General features: G+C 38.4%; 1 protein-coding gene across 4 annotated transcripts in view; it reads right to left on the bottom strand.

Moving 5' to 3' along the window:
• Nucleotides 1-21,605, bottom strand: part of SPAG16 (sperm associated antigen 16) — a 368,224-nt gene that overhangs the window by 284,820 nt on the left and 61,799 nt on the right. For all 4 annotated transcript variants that reach the window (XM_085065720.1, XM_085065718.1, XM_085065722.1 and 1 more), the window contains one exon: nucleotides 20,300-20,430. In XM_085065720.1, coding sequence (XP_084921846.1) covers nucleotides 20,300-20,430 — 131 coding nt within the window. The remainder of the gene's footprint in view (nucleotides 1-20,299; nucleotides 20,431-21,605) is intronic.

Here is a 21,605-nt window from a genome sequence, read left to right as displayed (position 1 = left end):
ACTTTCCACCGTTTGGATTGTTCAAAACCAGAAATTTCATCTTTTATGTGACCTTAGCAGATGTGCTTTGGTCATTATTCTCTTGAGCCTTTGAATGTAAAGCACACTCAGACTCATTTTCATCATTCATCTTTGCAGCAGCTGAAGTCACAGGCTGCTCTTTCAATCCCACAAAAGGCCTTTTTGATGTTTTTTATAGCCAAAGTCCATGGCACTGAACAAGAAACGAGACTGAAGGAAGAAGCAGGGCTGTATACCCTGCTGATGGGGATCCTGTGCTCTGCAGGGCCAAGAGCCCCTGCTCTGGTGGTCGGGGTCCCTGGCAGGAAAGCCCTGCAGGGCTGACAGCTCTGGATAATTTTCATGCCACAGGGCTGCTGTACCCTCAGTTTTAGTGTACGAATTTTTCTTCCCTGGCTCACTGCTGCCAAAAGATTGTTAAGTGCTAACAGCTTGAAGCATGACTTAGCTGTGACTTTTTTTAATTTAAAACAAAATCAAGTAGTTTGAATCACCTCAAGGCAGGTGAAAATAATTACATTTTGCAGCTGATAAAACCCACATGGTAATTGAATCCAATTTTCAAAAAAATATTAGTGCCACAGATGCTGTATTTATGTTGTAACACCAAAACCTTCAAATACATTTTTGTAAGTTTCAGTTTATAGTGTTCCTGCAGTTTTTACTTACTCCATAAAATTTAAGGGATGTTACATGATGTGAAAGTATGGAAAGGAAACCACATCACTTCTGTAAGTGAATGCCCATAAATTCAAAATACCCTTTTCAACAGTTAGGAGATGCCAAATGCAAGCATCAGGAAATTCCAGCTGCAATCCCTGAAGTAGCTGGAAATTAGATGCACTGGTACTGAAATGAAGAGTTTCTCATTCCTTGTTTGCACACTTATAGCAAAAACCATCATTTAAGATATAAGCTCTGCAGACATCCAAGATAGAGCCACACACACTGTAATTTTGAGCCTGCAACTCTGATTAGCTCTCAGATCTAGACATGAGAGAGCAAAAGGCACCTTAACACAATTATTTTCAAAACTCAACTTCCACAAGGTGATACTGGACTTCACTAGTACAGCAACACAATTTTTACCATAGCACAAGAAACAGAAATACCTGATTTAAAAAAAAAAAAATAACCCTGGCTGTGTCAACCTGGCATGTTCTGCCAAAAACCTAAAAAGCCAACATGACATGCTTTTCATCAAAATACATCAATAGAAGCATTCACAGGTACAGGGCAGAAACTGCTAAAGTTCTTGAAGGCAGGTCACCTTTACTAGTTGAATTTTTGTAAATTGTTTCCTTTCTTTTACCTTTAAGTTCTACATCAGAAAGAAAGCTTATAAAAATTCCAGTGTTTGAAAAATAAAGATACCATTACTGATATACTACAATAAGAAAATGGTACATGTGAAAACAAAAGCACTTCCAGGAGCAGAGGAATATACAAAGCCCCATTCCCTACAAATACCCATTTTGTCACTGACTGAAAACTGACTCTAGTTCCTTCCTGTGTTTCTGACAGTAATAAAAATCACATAATACCCTGGATCCTCCAGCATCAATAACTGTGGGATTTACAGACCAACCTCTCCCTGCTTGTGCACTTTGCATCATCTCTTTTCTCACTCATCTAATTTTTATGCGGCCATTGATTTATAGAGTGCAGTAACAAGCACACAAATATCACACACATCAAATAATTTCCTAAATCTCTATTTCTCCAGGAAATAAAAGTATTAAGTATGAATACTGCCAACAGAATCCTCATGAACAAGTTTATTTCTCCTTCCTTCACTGACTGCTGGAGGGGGAAGAAGCTCTTGCTAAGGTAAGGCCACACTGCAGAGCAGTGAACCATCTATTCAAGCTCCATTCCCCCAGAGGAAGAGAACCACAGAAGCTCACACTTCAGCTGTAAGAAATGCATTGTGAATTAAGACAGGACTGTGACTTTAATTTAATGCAATTACTTGTTAATTTAATATCCCCGAATCGTTATTGCTCTGGGGCTTTTGCCTGTGACTCCATTAATTCTTCTCATCCTATTCTGCTTGCAGCGAACTGAACGAGGCCATGCTAATGGAGAAGTTGCAATTATTTATTTTGTGCATTTCCTGCTGACTGAGGTTATTGCACCATGCAAGAAATGTCAGTGGGTGCGAATAAAATACTGATAATGGCACGACATAAAGCAAGAAGAGACTGCAGTGCCATCATTTGTCATTGAGTTTTTGCCTTTTGGGTGAGCAGAAAGGCATTAAGTTGTTAAGTGAAAGCATGGCATTACTGAAACCTATCTTCAATTTTCAACAAGAATTGGATGATTTTTCTATTAGTGAACTATTCCAAATTCCATTTAATTTACTTAACTATGAAATGTATACAGTCAAATTCTTACTGTTTAATCCAGAAACAGCTGTCAAAAAAGGTCTTTACAAACATGTTCAAAAACTTCAATGCATAGAGGTTTACATGAGAAATGGAAAATTAAATGATTTCTCTACGAAAACCTAAGTAACATTGTATTATTTTGTATGACTGCGTTATTTAAACATCAAAACCACAAAGAATAATTAATGAAGAAAAAGGTCACACTGCCAAGCTCTACAAGACCTTTATCCATGATCTGTAAAACACTATGAATGAAAATAGATTAAAAAAAGGAGTTAAATGGTAAATAAATTTTCCCATATCCACTTACTAGCATATGTAATTCATCACCTGAAGCCTAAGGTAACAATGCTGCAGTAGAGTCATGGGATTGGGTCACTCTCTGAGAAGTCACGGGGTTTACAACACACCAGTGTTCTGGCAATCTGTTCCAAACTGCAATTACACTGATTTCTGAGTGCTAGGGAACACTGCTGGGCTTTATATTCAGTAGCCTTTACAAAATACATCAATACACCAACACAACCTTATAAAACTCAAAAGCCTCTAACCTAGAAAAGGGAAAAAAACCCACCCCAACACCTTCACAGATTAAAATATAATATAAATTCATAAGAAAGTAAAAAATGTTCACACATATGGGGAAAAAAGAAAAAAAACCCAAACATAAATCACTTAAAGGAATCAATAGAACCAAAAAGCAAAAGGCAAAAGAGATGTCATCTCAACATGAAAGACTGCTAAAGTGTCAAATGCAGGTCTGAATTTCAAACACAGTGAAGAGTCCTTAGCTAAAGTGAATTGCTGGCAGAAGTGCTGTCTGGTTCTACAAACATAAAGTCAGTATTAAAACAATAGATTTTAAAAGCAAACTGGGGAAATAAAAAAAACCCAAACATTCTCCTGGTCTTGAATAGCTCTCCACAGAAGCTTTCTTTTATTAGTTGCATTTGTTGTTGATTTTTTAGTAAAGAAAAAATCTTCTGTATTTGGCCACATATTCAGTCACAGAAAGTAAGACAAACCAACAAAAAGGGAAGAAACCCAAGCTAATTCCCTGAAGCTTGTCATAGCAATATAAGAGTCACCAACACTGGAATTGGCATACAGCAAATAATCTCTGGTATTTAAGGAGTTTACAGGTCATAAGTGGGAGAGCAATTCCTGGAGGATTGCATATTCCCTACTCCTGCTACTGACTGTACTTTGACAGAACAAAGTACTCTGCTTCTTAAAGCTGCTGTCACCATCTCAAAAGTAACAGGCACCTCCCAGAGGCCTCCAGGTACAAAACTTGGGAGCACTCACCTTTTAATGAACTTACATATCAGAAAGTATTATAATGCCTTTATCAAACAGTTTTCCCCTCCAAACAAAACCCCCCATTATAGAGGCAAGATATTCCTTGCAGAAAGTCTGTATAAATCTTCAGAAAGCAAAAACTAACGTCTGTACAGCCTAAGCCATCTTGTTAACAGGTATTTTATCACCTGAATTTTGTGAGTTTTTCCATTTTCTCAGTACAAGAAGCTGAGATTTCTGAACTCGTGTACCTTTCGTGCTATTTAATTCACAAAGCTCCTAAATGCCCTGAACATCCAATTTCTATAATGAAACAGCTTTCATTTACCATCCAATCACCTTCCACTAACACTATTCTATTACTTTCAAATGCAATAAGATATATAAGACACTCGGTGGGGCTTGTAACAGCATGGAATGAGAACTGTATTAAAGCTGCTGCCTTTTGACCCAGAAAAAAGTACCCCTTGATTGTCCATTTCACTCGGGGTATGAACTGTCAGTCAGTCACTCTGCAAAAGAGCACATCACTCAGGAAGCAGCAGGTATTTAAGACTTGCAAAAGGGTTGGAAACGTGAATTTCACAGCAAATTAACATCTTAAATCAAGCTTAAGACTGGGGTCATTATTTTGAAATCCTTCACTCGACTGAAAGGTTCTGCTGATGGTATGAGTGGGTCACAAAATCAAAGTTAACAGACAAATTAAATTCTAAATTTGGTGATAAAACCTAGACCACAGTTCTAAATTAAAGGAGTAATGAGTCTTAGTGACAGCACCCGAGAGGAGACTCATGTGACTTCATTCCCACAAATGCAGCCTTTGCTGAGCTGGGCTATCTTTTATCTAGAAAGGATAACTTTCTAACTCAAAAGCATCCATCAACTTGTGCTCTAAAGCACACCCAAAAAAAAATAAAAAATTCAAAGGCAGAAAGGGCACAGCAAAGAGCAGGTCCCAGTGTAAAATGAATGCTGAGGTGCTCAAAATGCCCTCAAACCTCCCTCTGTTTTTAATGAAGTGCTTGTATTTTTTAGAGGCACCTGTAGCTCTGCTCCTTGTCCTTCCCTGAGGAACAGCAGATGCTGTCTCAGAGCTGGTGTGACCTCAGTGACAGAAAGAGAAGCACTTGATCACAAAGGAAGGACATGTAAATGAAACTCTTCAAGTTCCTTTCTCTGTTCAACTCCAGCTTCCCCCAAACAGGACAGACCCAACAAAAACAAACAAAAAACCTCTGCAAAACCCATAAACAAACAAAAAAGGCCACAGAAAGAGGTTTTACCCAACAGAAAAGTCATCAGCAGGTAGAAACGCAAAAAGAAGTGGGGTAAGTATCTTCAAACTTCATTCTGAGTTAAACTAAAATGGGCTGAAGTGTGTGACACATATGCCATACAAAAACTGGAGTCGTCAAGAATGAAAAACAAACCAACTCTGCAGACTACAAACAGCAGGACTTAGCTAAATACTTCCAAATGATACACAAAGCAGAAGATCAGAAAAACTGATATATCAGATTAACAATACACAGCAGAAATAATGAATATAAGCTCTGAAATATATTCTAACATGAAGCCTGAAGCATTGCTCAGTTATTGTCTGTATGTCAAAAAACCTGATTTATGACATTCACAACAGATTTTTCCAAAGACAACAGCTATTGGAAGTGATGAGAGCACAGATCAAGGCACGATTACAGCAATGGGGATAATTTTGAAAATCAAATCAACAATTGACAATGTATTTAATCACAGAATGCCAGAATGGGTCAGGCTGGGCAGGACCACAGTGGCTCATCTGGATCAACCTCCTTGCTCCAGCTGGGTCCACCCAGATCACATGGCACAGGATTGTGTCCAGATGAGTCTGGAACATCTCCAGTGAGGGAGACACCACACCCTCTCTGGTCTCTGTTTCAGTGCTCAGTCACTGCCCAGGGAAGAAGTTCTACCTCATGTTCAGGCGGAACTCCCTGGGCATCAATCCCTGCCCGTTCCTCTGGTGCCATTGCTGGGCCCCAGGGAACAGAGCCTGGCCTGCTTGGAGCCCTCCCTGCACACAGGGACACACAGGGATGAGGTTCCCTCTCAGCTGGGCTCCTCTGGAGGCTGAGCAGCCTCAGCTCCCTCAGCCATTCCTGGGCACAGAGATGCTCCAAGCCCTTCCTCATCTCTGCAGCCTCTGCTGGAGCTGCTCCAGGTCCCTCCCTCCTGTCCTGGGGATCCAGAGAAGGACACAGCACTCCAGATGTGCCTCACAGGACTGAGCAGAGGGGCAGAATCACTCCCTGACCTGCTGGAAATCCTCTTCCTCACACAGCCCAGGACTGCTGAGTTGATGGCTGGTAAAGAAAACTAATTCATGCTATGGCTCAAAACAGGCACTATCCCGCAAAGATTTCAACACAGAGGTCAAAGAAGTCTAGTTCATTAAATTTCCTAAAAGCGAAGGGGGAAAAACACAGTTTTCCCAAGCTAACACAGGCTCAGTTTCTTGGTCAAAACGCCTCCAGCATCAGCCTGCTCAAGACTAGTGCAGAGCCAGTTCTGTGTCTGAGGTATGAAGACTCCCAGATGTACAGATGGGGGGAGAACAACCCTGCAAGTGATTCATGGGGTGCTTCTCTTCTTGGGAAAATTGTTCCTCTTTGGCTTTATTTTGAGATAGTTCCCTCCCACTTAATTATTTCTAAATCTTCATGCTATCTAAAAATTCTTTAATTTATATATTTGGCATATATAAGGAAAATAAAATGAGTATAAATGGGTGGTTTATCTTTAGCATGCCTCTTGTGAATTTCTGTCCTTTTCACATCAACTGATAATGTTTAATCTAGTAAATTTTGGCATAATTTAAAGTAGCACTTGTCTCCAAAGTCTTGCAGATCTCTTGCATTTGGAATGCTATTCTTCAGGGAACCCATTAATTTTCACAAAAAGGTCTCAAAGGGCTGTATTAATTAACAGATCCAAGTAATCTACAAAAACTGAAATACTGCCAAACCACTCTGCACGTACTCCCAGCTCATTAAAAACGCCAAAATCCTCAGTTTAACATTAAATAATTCCCACAGGACTTACAAAAAAGCTTACACAAGTATGGTATTTAAAAATCATTTTAAATGCTAGGGAAATTTACTATGATTTATTATCACAATTACACATAATAAACCTTTCAGAGCTATGGCTCTAACGTAAGTTATAACTGTTACTATGTGATAAAGTGCTCCATCAGTATGTCCTTTCCATATGGACTTTGTGCTCCCACTCCCCCTTCCCTGCTTTTTAGAGAGCATTTTGTTCAATCTGTCTAAATTACTACAGAAACAGACTCAGCCTTACACCACAATTGATCTAAAGAGGATGAAGTGATACTGAAGGATGATAAAATCCAACCCTAAAGAGATGAGGAAGCAAACAAGGGCAAGTAGTGCATTGTTTAAACATAAAGCCAGGTTGAGGACACTCATGGATTAGAAATTATTTGTTAAGACTTGGCACCTACTGCTTAACTCATCAAAAAACACCCTCAGAAGGTTTCAATGACCATCCAAGTTATGCCACTGCAATCCCATCTTTGTTCCACTCAAACTATACCAACTGATATATTTTCTTCTATCTTCTCCTTTATCTTTATTCCCATCTCCACTCCAAGCGTGACTGTGCATGACCCAGTTCCATTTGTGTCCAGAGCCCCCAGCTGCAAGGTCAAACAACTCTGATCTCACAGCACAAACCAGGCACAAACCCAAGCAGTTTTATTTCCCAGTCTGTCAGATAAAACATGTCTGCTTTTCAAGAAAAAAACAGCCCACCAAACAAAAACAAACCAAGAGACTTAAAATCCTTGAATATCCCCACCATTTTATGCTCAATTTTCTACTTTTTGGACTCTGTTGTGAATTCACTTTCCTAAGGCACTTCATTGTACAGAAAGTGTAAAGCCCACAGAGTATCACACCTGTTGGAATGCTGAAACACATTGTGCTGTACAATATGGAATACATTGAATCCCTGAACCATCCCCTGTAGTGTTTTTGTGTTATTACCACAAGCAACATAAAATGAGGTTGAAGGACAGTTCAGTATCAAAGGTACCAATTTTCACATAAGCAATGCTAGCCCATACGTCATTATTAGCTAGTGAATTAAAATCAGTCCCTAAAAGCTATAAAACTGCACATTACTGCTTCATTTTTTGAGGCACACTGAATTCCATGGATGTCTCCTTGCCACTAGACCAAGATACAGCATTTAACCAACATATTTTGTTTCTATTTTTGCCCTGAATGCTCAGAAATGCAGGGAAGTCAGTTTTAGACAGAAAACTCTCCCTGATCTCAGTGGCCATCAATCTTCCTTCATTTACTGTTGTCTCATTTGTCCTTCCCCTGCCACTGTCTGTCTCATGAGAGGCAACTGATCCATTTAAACACTGTTCACAGCACAGGAATAATTTCCTGGCCTCCCTGCTTCCCATAAACACCAGCCAGGAACAAGCAGTTAGTCCTGTGGAGCAACTAAAGGATGCTACACAGTTCTCATTTCTGGAAGTGTCCAAGGCCAGGTTGGACAGGGCTTGGAGCAACCTGGGACAGTGGAAGGTGTCCCTGCCCATGGCAGGGGGTGGAATAAGGTAAGCTTTAAGGTCCCTTCCAACCCAAAACAGTCTGGGATTCTATGATATGCATCTAGCTTGAAAAAACACACAAAACTGCACCAGAAAAACTCCTGATCATATCAAACAAGAAGTGCTGCTCATTTCTGGCTGATGGTATTTTTCCTTTTGAAAGCAGTGATATACATATGCACATATTTTACTAAGACAGACATTTGTATAAGAAGGCTACATTAAAATAGCAGTGCTTGGAGAAGCACTATAGCATTTGGCTGCATCAATTCCTGTAAAGTTTTACTGAGCATCCTAAAGTTGTCTTAAAAGTTGATTTATAGTTGGTTAGCAGAATTATGAGGCTTGATTTCCCAGTACTTTCAATCTATAACTCAAACATATGAAAAACCAAAAAAATACCAAACAGAAGCAAGGGGACTTCATTGATTTTAAGTTTAAAAACTCAAATACATTTCAATTCAAAGAAGCTCAAAAAGAAACTGTAACACTCTATGAAAGAGATCAATAAATTAATCTGAATGGGTTCCTTTGCTGTGGGATACCACACAATATTTAATAGCAATTTCATTACACCAAGATGCAGCAATGACACAAGGAGCAGGAAAACAAGAGAAGCAACACACTGACTCTAACCCACATTACCCAAACACCAAGAACAAAGGACAAAAGTCCAACTGGGGGCAAAGGATCAATTACTAACCAGAAGATGGTGTTAAAAAATAATCAGCATTCATACACCCATAAAATCATTTAGAATTATGGAATTGCGAAGGTTGGAAAAGCACTCTAAGATCATCAATTCCAACATCAAGCCAGCACTGCCAAGGCCACCACTAAACCATGTCCCCAAATGCCACAAACACACATCTTTTAAAGGGAGATAATGATGGCGTGGGGTTGTGACTCCATCAGTTCTCTGACCAGGGCATGACAACCTTTCAATAAAGGAACATCCCTTCATAACAAAGCACAACCTTGCTCTTTTCAATACAATAAATTAATGGAAAATATTCAGAATAACCTCTAATTCTGAAAGAATTTTAAAATCAAAATATAAAGAGAAAGCAAGATTTTAAAAAACCCCAAAACCTCTGCTGGCAGCTATATGGACAACTATAAACTATAAATTTTAATAAAACAAACTCGTTTTGTTTTGGACACCCTGTGCCTAAAACATGCCATTTCACACACAGATGGTTTTATTTTTAAGGAAAAAAAACAAACCCAAACAAATAAATATCAACAGAAGCTCAGTCTGGAAATAGCCCTGATAAATGTAGAAACAGTTCCCAGCGTTGCAGTCCATTAACTTCCATGACTGTGAGCTCTCACATGGAAACAAGGATGATCACAGGCTTAGACAGACACCCACCTGGGTGACATTTTTATTTCAAATGCAAACATTTACATCCCAGGGCCTGGAAACTGAAATCTCCATCACTTTTGTTTTCATTGTAAGTTAGAGTTATACATCTGATGGTTTTGAAACAAGAAAAGAAAGAGATCCAAAAAAAGCTGACAAGTACTCTTCTAGCATTTAGTATTAATTAGTGTAAAATCAAAATCAAGATGCTCTTTTGTCTGGTTTGACAGAAACAGTTTGTTACTCACCTCATCTCTACCACACTGATGACTGAAAAATCTTAACATGAATTTAATGGTTTAAGACTGAACTAAAAACTCCACAGCCCTTCAAATTTTAGCAACATCTACAATTGGGATGATGTTTTCAGAATATTCTGAGCATCCCCAAGGAAATGTAGTCATTTTGTCTGAGTCTCTACAGGAGAATTGGTCTCTTCTGCAACCTGATGTTTGTTTATACACCTGCAGAGTAGCTGCTGAAAGCTGGATTTGAATCAGAAGTTGAGCACTTATGTGATATAGAAAGTTTGTCCCTGAAGTCAAGCGCAGCCCCTGAAAATTTGGGCATTAGTGAAAATATTCAAGTAAGGTTATTACTGCCATCCATCTGCTCCTTTTCATAGCTCCCAAATCCCTAGTTTGGGGTCTCTTACTCCTTAGCTGTTCTGCACAGAACTTAGTGCAGGCAAAAAACCACAAACCAACAGGATCTAATTATGGTGCTCACACAGTTTTATGCCAGTCCTAATTAATTATAACAGCAGCAATTAAAGTCTATCCAGTAAATAAACCCATAACCATAACTCAGCACTGTCTTCCAGCAGCTCCTAAGGACTTATTCCAGCACAAGGACATCCCATCCTCCTGGCACACAGGGGAACAGAACCAAAGCACCACTATGGACAGTGCACAGCCTCTTGGTTTTATGGCCTCTCCATCAAAACCAAGGGTTACAGATCTACCACTGATCTACCAGATCTACCACTGGCACTTCTATGCTATTCCATGGCAAAACATCAGTGTCCTGGCCCAAAATCCTACTAGAAAAAAAGGTGAGAGGTACAGAAGTGAAGCTAATGAAAAGTATTTTTTTAAATAAACACAGACATTGGCAAAGCACCCCAAATATATAGCATTCTCTATTGCTTGACTTCCTGACCAACTCTATTTGGACAATTCTCCAGGGAGATAGTTCCGAAAGATTTAGAACTGAAATCCCAAGCAGAGGAACATGGAGGGAATTGTGGTGAGAACAAGCCAACGAACTTCTAAAATTCAGCTTCAACATTGCTAAGGAAACCCACAGGAATTCACTCTCTTCCCATGGGACTTGAACATGGTTTTCAACATTTTTAAAACTTCACCTTTCAAACAGAGTTCAAGTTTTGGTTTTTCTGTCAGTCTTACCAGTTGCATAGCTCCAGATGTGTCAATACTGATGCTTTCAGAATTTACCATGAAGAAAATATTGAAATCAGAATGGAATCATCACTAGGAGGGTTGGTATCATTCTTGTGATTTTCACAGGTATTTCTCCTTATTGCTCTTTTGTACTTAGGAACTTCTAGTCAATAATGCAGCAAGACTTCCCACAATCTAATAATTCTTTTCCTTCTGGTCAGCTGTGTAGTTACTCACTCAAACAAGAGTAAATATACCTAACTTTCTTCTTTATATTTCTTATATTTGTCTTGCTTTCCTTCAGAGGCACTGCAGCTATTATAGTTCAAGTACTATGCTCATTTTAATTATTGAAAATCTCACTTAAAAATATTTATATAGCAAAAAATCAACTGGAGATTTTTTTTTAAACTACAGCTATTAACATCCTGTGAGATAAAGCACTGATATGAGATTTCCCAAGCCACAGGATTAGGAGATAAAGCTACACAAATGGAAACTGCCACCTTTATGTAGCTCTGTGTTAGTGTTGTATCTCTAAATCACTGCAACCATAAATACTCAAAACCCTCAGTGACTTTACATTTGCTTATGGAAGTGGCCTACAAATGAGTGGCAGGTGATTGCAGTTTCTATAACCACAGCCAATGAAGAATCATTAGTACAGCAGGTTTCTAATACATACACAGCTTACCATAGGTCAGACTGACAATAAGGAAAGACCACAAGCATTAATAAATCAATTTAGAATTTCTACAGGATAGTACCAATCAAAGAATGAAAAGTGCTTTATGGTATTAATTGCAATGCATTAAATGCTTTTGCAAATAAAATTCCTCATTAAAACACAGCAAGAGCAACCTTACACATTCCTTCAGATGATTTTTGACATTCTTGTATTTATGTAAGTTACTTCTATTTAGAATACATATTTTTTAATTTGGCCTTATATTTTATTATGTTCCACTTCCTTTTTCTCTACCATAATATATTATGCCCTGAACACTCTCTGGCTCTCAGAAAAACCACTACACAGTGCTCCTCACCTTCCCAGAAAACAAACCACTTATCTATGGGTTAATTGTGCACATGTTGCTGACTCCAACACTTGCTGTGACTGCCTAAAAACTCTAATTTTTTTTTTTTTAATTACTTTTTCCAAAGATATGTATTTCTTTACACGGAAAAATTATTTGCCAAATACTAGAAAATGTAAAAACTGGTGTATGAAATCAAAACAAAGCTTTTAACCATGCTAAAGGTATTTGTTTATTGACAAATACTAGTTCTGAAGGGGTGCTAAATATATAATAAAAATGTAAATGGCTTTTCACCTTGCAAGAAGAAATCAGTATTGCAACTTCAAGTGGGACCTTTTTGTGGATAATTATTTAGAATTGTATCAAAGTGAAAGAAGTGTCTTGACACATATTACCTTCTAGAAATCCTAAACTTTAGCATTTTTCTTTCTTTTTTTTAAAGGACATAAAACAACCCATGATATCTATTCCTTCACAGAAATTGTATCTTTTTAAAGCTCCCACATGTTTTCTTTCAAAAAAATCTCAACATCTTGTTCACACTTTATAAGATATATTTATATACTAACTTATTTTCTAACTGTTTTTAGTTAGTACACCAGCCTATATGATAAGTGTCAAAACAATTTTTTTTATTTTTTATAAATTACATCTGTTCAATGCAGAATTACAGAATTATAGAATATCCTGATTTGGAAGAGATCCAGCAGGATCCTCCAGTCCAGCTCCTGGCCCTGCCCAGGACACCCCAACAATCCCACCCTGCGCCTGAGTGTTGTTCACATCAATTAAATATTGAGGTTTTGGTGCATTTGGAGTTCAGAATAGTCAGATAACCACAGGATGATTGCTTTCAGTTAAACACTTATCAGAAAATTACAGTCTATTCAACCCCTTTCTGTCCACAGACTATAGGGAATAACAAGAAAAACCAAGCAATTTAGCAGAGCTGACAGTTGCCAGCCATTGCACCTTTCACTCTATGGAGAATACACAAGAGCCTCAATAAAGTTACAACCATATCTTTTTACAATTTTTTTTTTTTTTGCTAACAAGTACTTCTTCTGGAAAATCTGCTCAATAACCATGAAGATAGCTAGTAAAAAGAAAATACATTATATGCTTTCCCTCTGCTGACCCTGCATAAAAATTGCCTTTTTTTCTGGGAAAGATGCTTGTTCACTAATAAAATTACAGAGTTAGCCAGCTCTTTCCATGTGTGCACCATAAAAACACAACATGCCTTGAGATTATCATTCAGATTATTGCTGCTGTGGTTTCCAAGTGCCTGTTCCAGCCACTGCCAAGGCAGTCCCTCAGGAGCCATTGCTTGTGGCCAGAGCTGCAGACAGAGCTAATGAGAAACAAAAAGGCTTCTAAAGACTCAAAGCCCAAAGCTTTAGAGATGAACAGGAAGGAACATTCACCAGGGAAAAAGCCTGTGGGGGAAGAGGGCAAGGTGGAGCCAAGAGAACCATTCAGTTGCCTTCTTATTGCTGTGTTAGATAGGAAAAGCTCCAAGGAGGTAAGAGGGCTGAAGCCAGGAGTTCTGCAGTCCTACTAGGCAGAAAGGCCTCCCAGAGCTCATCCAAGTGTGATCCACACGCTTCTCACTGATTATTCACGGAGAGCTCACTTTTCCTCTCTATTAAGCTGCATTACAGGGAGCTAAACTACATCTGACATTTTCCTCTTGAGTGCTCCCTCCACATAAACTGTGCCCAAGCTGTTGCAGAGCCTTCACAATAATTCCAGGGAACAATCTCTCCATTACAGCATGGGCCTTAATGCAGACAGAAATTCAGAACTTAATTTGTATAGCAAACAGTGATCCTCTGACATCGAGGGTTAAAGCACTGAACTGTGACTGGGAAGACATGAATTTAATTCCTGGATCTTCCACTGAGGCAATCTTACAGGAATGATTTCACAAGAGGATAATGCTGTCTCGAAGGACTGCTGGGAAGTGCAGGACGTGCATGAGGCTGGCAGGGCACACACACAGTGTATTCCTCCCAAATTCTGTGGGTGATGTGGAGTGTACCCAGCACGCCTGCAGGCTTTAGGGTTATTTGTCACTGTGCTTTGCAGAAGGGGAAGAACTTCATGTGCAGTTTAAAGACACATTCATACTACTCATAAAGGCCAGTCATGGGGGGAAAAAAAGCATTAATGCATGAATTTTTCCAAGGAAAGCACTTGAATTTTCTATATTGCAAAGAGAGATATAACAAATTTATTAAGAACATTAATTTGATGCTAAAATACTTGACAGGTTTATCTGGGAAAGTGTTTAAAAGACCACAGAAAAGCCTTACTGCAAGTGTACAGACTGATCTGTCAGAGTGACCCAGGCTGAGCTGCTGGGTTTTGTCCCTTGTGTCATGGAAAATGCACAGTGACTTGTTAATTTTACACCTACCCATCTCTTACATTGGATTCTTCAAATACATTCAAGGCTGATCAGATGGAGAGATGAAAATAAAACATGAGAAATGGGAATTTCTTATCATATATGCAAGGAGATAAAGATTAACCCAAGCTTCCACTCATATTGCTTTTATTTTTGAAAGTAATTTGAATATTACAAGAGAGGCCAAATTGAGTAATTGAATATTTCAGCACACAAAAAAATCCAATCCTGCAACTCCCTTTCTATACTTCTTCAGCAAATGTGAAAATTAACAGCACATATATATACTTGTAGGTATTATTGCATTTAATTTATACACACTCATGTGTGTGTTTATGGGCACCTTTTGGCACTCTCCCTTCAATATTTGCACTTACTACTGGATGGGATCTGCCCCTGAGCCTTCTTTTCTCCAGGCTGAACAGCCCCAGCTATCTGACTTTCTTCATATAAAAGATGCCTGTATGTCATATTCCTTTAAAATAAGGTATAATTTCTGTAGGAAAATTAAGCAGCAGCTCATGTTGCTAATGCAAATCTCCAATTCACTCTGGCTACTCATGCAAGAAATCAGCACATGATGGCATAATTAAAAAGTTTTACTGTTAATGGAAAAACATAATTTAATAGAAAAAAAATCTTTTCTAATGCCCTAGGAGGCAAGAAGAGGGTTTAAATAATTAGTAAATATTTTTTTACCTCACTAAATTCTTCAACAGGAAATTTCCACGTGCATTTTGGACTTTGAATCCCCTTTCCTACCTTGTGTTACACAAGGACACAAAGATTCATATGACTGATCACCTCTTGGTCAACAGACCCTATTTTGCTTGGCATTGTTCAGACAGGGAACAAAATGACATTACTTCACCAGCTCTAAGGCAAGGGAGAGATGGAAACAAATGGGCAGAACACAGGAAAAAGGGAGACAACATTTGTCAGTCTGACAGGCAGCAGTCTCAGCAAACCATCAGGGTGAATGTTGTCAGAACTCTACAGGCATCACAGAGAAGAATATCAAGGGTAGTGACAGGACAGAGCATGACAAAGCTGCTCTGAGATGTTAACTCAGAGCTCTTGGCAAATGGGAGCAGCAACAAAGAACTACCAAGAAGTTTGCTTAAAAATCATTTGTGCTACTTTTGCAATCTCCTTTACACACAACACAGTTTCAAGACCCTGCTCTTCCCACAAGTAACTCCATGATAGCCAAAGTTTGGGAATGAGAAAGAAAACTAGGAGCTATGTCTGGAAAGGACAAAAACATAGTAGAGAGCAGGTATCAAATCTGGCTGACAGAACAAAACACACACTTCACACACTGCCAAATTCCCTGTGCCTCACCACCTTACTGAGCAAATGGAAAACTTGGAACTCTGAAAGACAGTGCACAGAAATACCATCCAATTTTACAACAAACTTAAGGCTATAATCTATTTCAAAAGAATTTCCTGGTGTCAGCACTCAAAGGATTCTCTTCCCTGCAAAACTGGTTCCTCTGTGTGATGTGGTCGTGCATCTGTGTGCACATATGAGCTCATGTGATAAGGAGAAAAAAATAGTAAATATGAATTAAAGAGGGAAAGAGTCCAGGGTTCTGCAGTACTTTCTTCCCTCCATCACTTGGCACAAGGCTCTACCAGATTATACCTTTAATTTCAATTACACAATTTTATGCTGCAAGTCAATTTGCATGGTTCCCAAGGAGATAAGTTTTTAAAATCTTCTCTGGAATCCACTGATAAAAAATAGGGAAAACTAGCATAATAAGATATAATGATGAATTAGTCCCTATTGAAAAGTTATCTTTTACTGGGCCAATCAGGAAAGGTGAGATAATCACTAAACATTTTGTATTTGCTTTTCTTTGCTATTATCTCCACCTCCCTATTTTCACTGTGCCTAGGCAGAGCATTAGCAATTTTCTATCTTTTTGTGTTACAAACTATCAAACAAGGATGAAGGATTTGAGAACATCAGGTTGCATGTAAACAAGAATAGTATACATTTCTATTTATGCAGGTATACTTAGTAGGTAAAATATCCATTTAAAATATAGAATCAGAGAATCACTAAGGTTGAAAAAGACTTCAAAGATCAGCAAGTCCAAGCCAGCACCCACTGTGTTTCATCACCAAACTGTGTCCCCAAGTGCCACAAGCACACATTTTGAACACTTCTGGGGACAGTAATTCCACCACTGCCCTGGGTAGCCTGTGCCAGTGCCTGTCCACCCTGTCAGTGTTCCTAATTTCTATTGCAAATGTTCCCTGGAACCTATATTAGGCTATATATTTACAAATTCCATGGCACTTCTGATTGTGAGTGGAGTAATTGCATGAAAACAACGAGTACTCATGATAAAACAGGAAACACAATCTGAATGGAGGACTGTAACCTCTGTGTGAGGCATGGGAGGGAAGGAGGGAAGGAGGGAAGGAGGACAAGACCATGACATCTTCAAAAAATGAACAAAAAAGGCAAGATGATTACTGCTTATTTTTTCAGCTTCATCTTGGGTAATCATCTCTTCACAACAATACCTGACATCTTCCTGGTCTCCAACACTGTGCTAAACATTAAAAATGCACTGCATACTGTTTGTGTGGGCACCTTTCTTTTCCCAAGTGACATCAAGATAAACCATGACAGATGTAGCATTGCATATGGTGACTGCAGAGGTACTCTCCATGGGAAACCATGGGAATGCAAAAGTTCCAGCAAAGATGCAGAAAGCAAGAGGGGAGAAAGTGGAAAAGTAAGATTAAGTAGATCCTTTAGGCACTGTAGGTCTTATTACAGTGCTTCTTGTAGGCACAGTAAGATTCACCAGGATATTTAAAAGGACACTGGAGCAATGTGAATTTCATGCAGAAAAGGAATACCCATGTGATGATTTGAAAAGTGGGAATCATTCAGCTTAGCAGAAAATAAATATGGTTTCCCATGGGATTTTTCCTCCCCCTCCACTAACAGGCATTTCAATGAATACTGATGAAGCTCTGCAGAACTAATCTACATGAGTTTGTACAAACTGCGAATTTGGATTTGCAGGTGCTCCACTTTCTAAGGAAGTGCAAAGGAGCCCACTAATGCCCATACCCAAACCAGATTCTGTTCTGTCCTTTTGATATACTGGTTCTGGTGAGAAAAATCTGGTCTCATAAGTCAACAGAATGTGTTCCATCTATCCTATGAATTACAAGAAAAAATTAATTTTCATCTAGTGCATATGGATTTCCCCTTGTGTCTGTAAAATCAGATAGACAATTATAATTACTAGAAATACATTTAGGGAAAGTTCAGAATTTCCTTAAGAGAGCCATTTTTATTTAATTCCCTACACATATAATTAAATCTAAGTAATTCTTCTTGGAAAAACCTTGATTTATTTAATGCCCTCTTGTTCTTCCAAGGAAAACCAGACTGAGAACTGAATAGCTGCTGAGTCAGACTAAAAATTCAGGCTCTGTGTGCATTACCTGTGCCTTGACATTGCATCCTATAGCATCCAATAAGATATGAGCTCCATTTGAAGCTCTTCCCCCCAAAAATTTGCAACTTTTCTTTTCTGAGCTCTCAGTCACCTGCAGCCAACAGGGTCCTAGAAATGACCCTTTCTTCAACAGAGATCTGTTCTCCTGACACACATGGGAGGCTCAGGATTTCCTGAGTCTGTTACTCCTCTCTCAAATTTGCTTGACATTGAGCAGGGTGTTAAAAACATACTGTAGGAAACACTGCCAAAAAAAGGCAAATCAGGCTACCATAGAGCCTTTAGCACTAACAAGAGAAACAAGTCAGTCTTTCTTTCGCATCACTTAAAAAAGCTGATTTTAAGTAGCAATGTTCAGATAGAAAAAGTCATTGTTGATTGAAATAAGTTTTAAATGCTTTTTTCAGACATGGTTAAATGCATAGAAACTATGCAGAACTGGAATGCATGTACACAGAGACTTTTTAAAGCAAATGAAAGGTTCAATTACATTGTTTACTTTTTTCAAGCACATCTTAAAATTCTTTTGTTCTTTACATTCTTTTATATTATCACCTTTTGTTAAATAGGCATTTCAGTTAATTTCAGAGCATTATCCCAGACTCTTTTCTTTAAAGGAAAATCTTTACATGAAAGTCAACATCCTATCTTCAGTATATAAAATTAAATACACATCCTCTCTGGCAGGCTTCTTTCAATGTAGTTGCCATTTCTCCAAGCAAGTTCTAAAGTGTTTTCAAACAAGCTCAAAGACATCCAATTTATTTTGGTTCTAGCAAATTGCTTGCTCAAGTGGCACTGTATCCTTGAGGTGTGATATCCAGTTATCAATTGCAAAATATACTTAGAATTCCCCAGCACATTAAGTATCTCTGCTAGCAATAACTAGAAGCAATGGATATAAGGATCTGCAGAAATTATACAAAAATAGAATTCAAGACAAAGAAAACAAGGAACAGTCTTCCACAACCTATTTATCTGTTATTCAGCTACAAGATAATGGAAAACCTTTGGTAGAGATGTCCTTTCCTGACTGGATCAGGAGCTTCTAATACTTTCAACTACATATCAAATACTTCAGGATTCACAAGTAGTTTGTAACAACCTTCAGAAGTACTTTGCAACTCAAACCTGGCTTCCTCCACAGGTAAATGCAGACTTTCAGCAAGGCAAACAACAAGGAAATGATGACTTGAGCCTTGCCCTCTGCAGCTTGCACTGCTGCAGCCTGGAAAGGTCACAGCTGGATGCTTACTCCACCTGATTCACCAAAAATCCTGCCAAGTGTGGAAGCATCTTCCTTGTCCAGACTGTTTTTTTTCTGGTTTGTATTTTTTTAAAGCCTTACTATTCTTGTACCTGATGCCCTTCAGACAAGCCAAAGAACACACTAGTATTTGGGTGGATTTGCTAGAGCCTCTGAGAAGCAGCAAAGACACCACTTGTGAGCTTTCCTGCATGCTTGGACCAATATCATGATACAATTTGGGAGAAAATTAAGCAAAAGCAGACAGCAGACAAAAGCCCAAAACTGAGCATCTGGGAGACTAACCAGAAGCCTGCCCAGGGAGACCAAAGCTCACAGCACTGCAGTGGTTATTTACTGCAAAATATCGGCAGTCACCTAAAGCAAGTGTCTGTGACCTTTGCATTATAATTATTCAATGTGTAAAGATTTTTTTAAAAACTGATTTTAAAATATATTCAAACCTAGTCAATGTGTCAGAATTGTCAGAACTTTGCTATGAACTTTTACTTCTTTAAAAAATATTTTTAGGTTCTTTCTTCTTTAGCTGCAGCTAGCAAGCCCTGAAATGTCATTGCTTGCAAGCCAATCTAAATTTAAACTCTTCTGATTTTTGACCCAGGGGAATAAACTGCAATCAAATACAAATTGCAAAAATATTCAGCACTATAATTCAGTTTCCTGGAACCTAAGTTTACAGTCATCTCTGGTTTCTGTTTTTAAATCTACTAGCCAAATCCTAACCTTCCAACATAAGAGATGAATCCCAGTCTGTAAACAGTTCTGCCCAGGTGTTTCACTGAATTTACACTCCCACTGCATTTCATGACCAGTTTTCCCACTCACACCCTTCAGAGAGGAAGCCCCATCGACTGCTGCCAGTAATTTTTCAGATATTTACTTACAGCAAACGCTTCTCAATGACCTGTTGAAAAATAAAAACCACATGTACATAATAAAATTAATGTACTGTTGATGGTCCCTACCAGGTCACTGCGAAGTCATGCACCTTCAAAATACTTCTCAGTTGATATTCTCCAGATTTCAGGGGTTGAGCGTGTTCTTCAGCATGCTCAAAATATGGGGTCCCTTCAGCATCAACAGGGAACTCTGAATCCTGCAGAAAAACAAAATTATTAATTCTTGGAAATGCTGCATAATTTCACACAATGTATCTATTATATTACTATTTTGAAAACACAAATTTATCTTATTTTTCCACTCTGTTTTTTCTCCTCTATTCAATTTTCATAATTTTTTAAATCACTGTTGTCCTGGTTTTAGTAATTTGGATACATATCCTTAAGGCTGACTGCAGGCAGAATGATTTAACACTAATAGGTAGTCCTTTTCAAATTATATTCCTACCAGTTAACTTCTGGGCAGTTACATCAATACAGTATTGCTCTAGAAAGAGATCAACCATCAGTACTAATCATTGCCTGCAACCAAATATAAATTCAGTGTTTGTACCAGCAAAATCCCTCCTTTCCTCAAAATAACACAAAAATCCCACTTACGAGGTTCAACATACTAGTGCTGGGAAAGAAGAAACTCAACACTGTGGATACAGTGAGATGTAATAAAAAATGGCAAATAAAATTTTGCTGTCATTTATACTCATAAAAGAGTTTGTGTAACAATGTATGTGACAAAACCTCAGACTGAGAGTTTTATTGTGAATATCATCTGCATAGCTGCTACTGGAATAAGTTACGATGGTCAAAAAGAAAGGCTGTTAAATTGTTAGTACAAAATCCCTTACATTAAATTCAGCACCATCTCTGGTTTCAGTAAGTATTTCATGGGAGACAACCAAAAGTTAAGTCAAAGTTCAGGTAAAATAATTTTCCTTAAACAGAAAATAAAAATGTTCTCAAATTCTTTAGCACTAAGTTTAAAACTAGCAATTTATGACAAAGTGATCTACCCTGCAGTGTGCTGACTCACTCTTAGAAGTTAACTTGTATAAACCTCTCCATTTGATCAACTAACATCAGAAAGCTCCTTCAGTTTGGAACAGAGTAACTTCCATTGCCCAAATCACTCCATTTATTGTTTACTTTCTCTTTTTTTCCCCATGCATACCTCCCATTCTGGAGATGAAAAGAACAAAGTTTAGTTGAACTGCAGTGCAGCATGGACTGCAGGGTAATTACTGGTTTATCAGCTCAAACAGTTTCCACCAGGATCACATGGGAAAAAATCCTACATGGCCTACATCAACAGGTAGACCACATATGCAGCTTTTTAACAGCCTTTCCAAAGCTGCAAAGCAGGGAGACAGCATCT

Source organism: Lichenostomus cassidix, chromosome 7 (genome assembly GCF_008360975.1).
Source record: "Lichenostomus cassidix isolate B80296 chromosome 7, HeHo_3.0, whole genome shotgun sequence".
Lineage (NCBI taxonomy): Eukaryota > Metazoa > Chordata > Aves > Passeriformes > Meliphagidae > Lichenostomus > Lichenostomus cassidix.
Note: the sequence above shows the minus strand (reverse complement) of the source record. Positions and strands in the feature narration are given on the sequence as shown.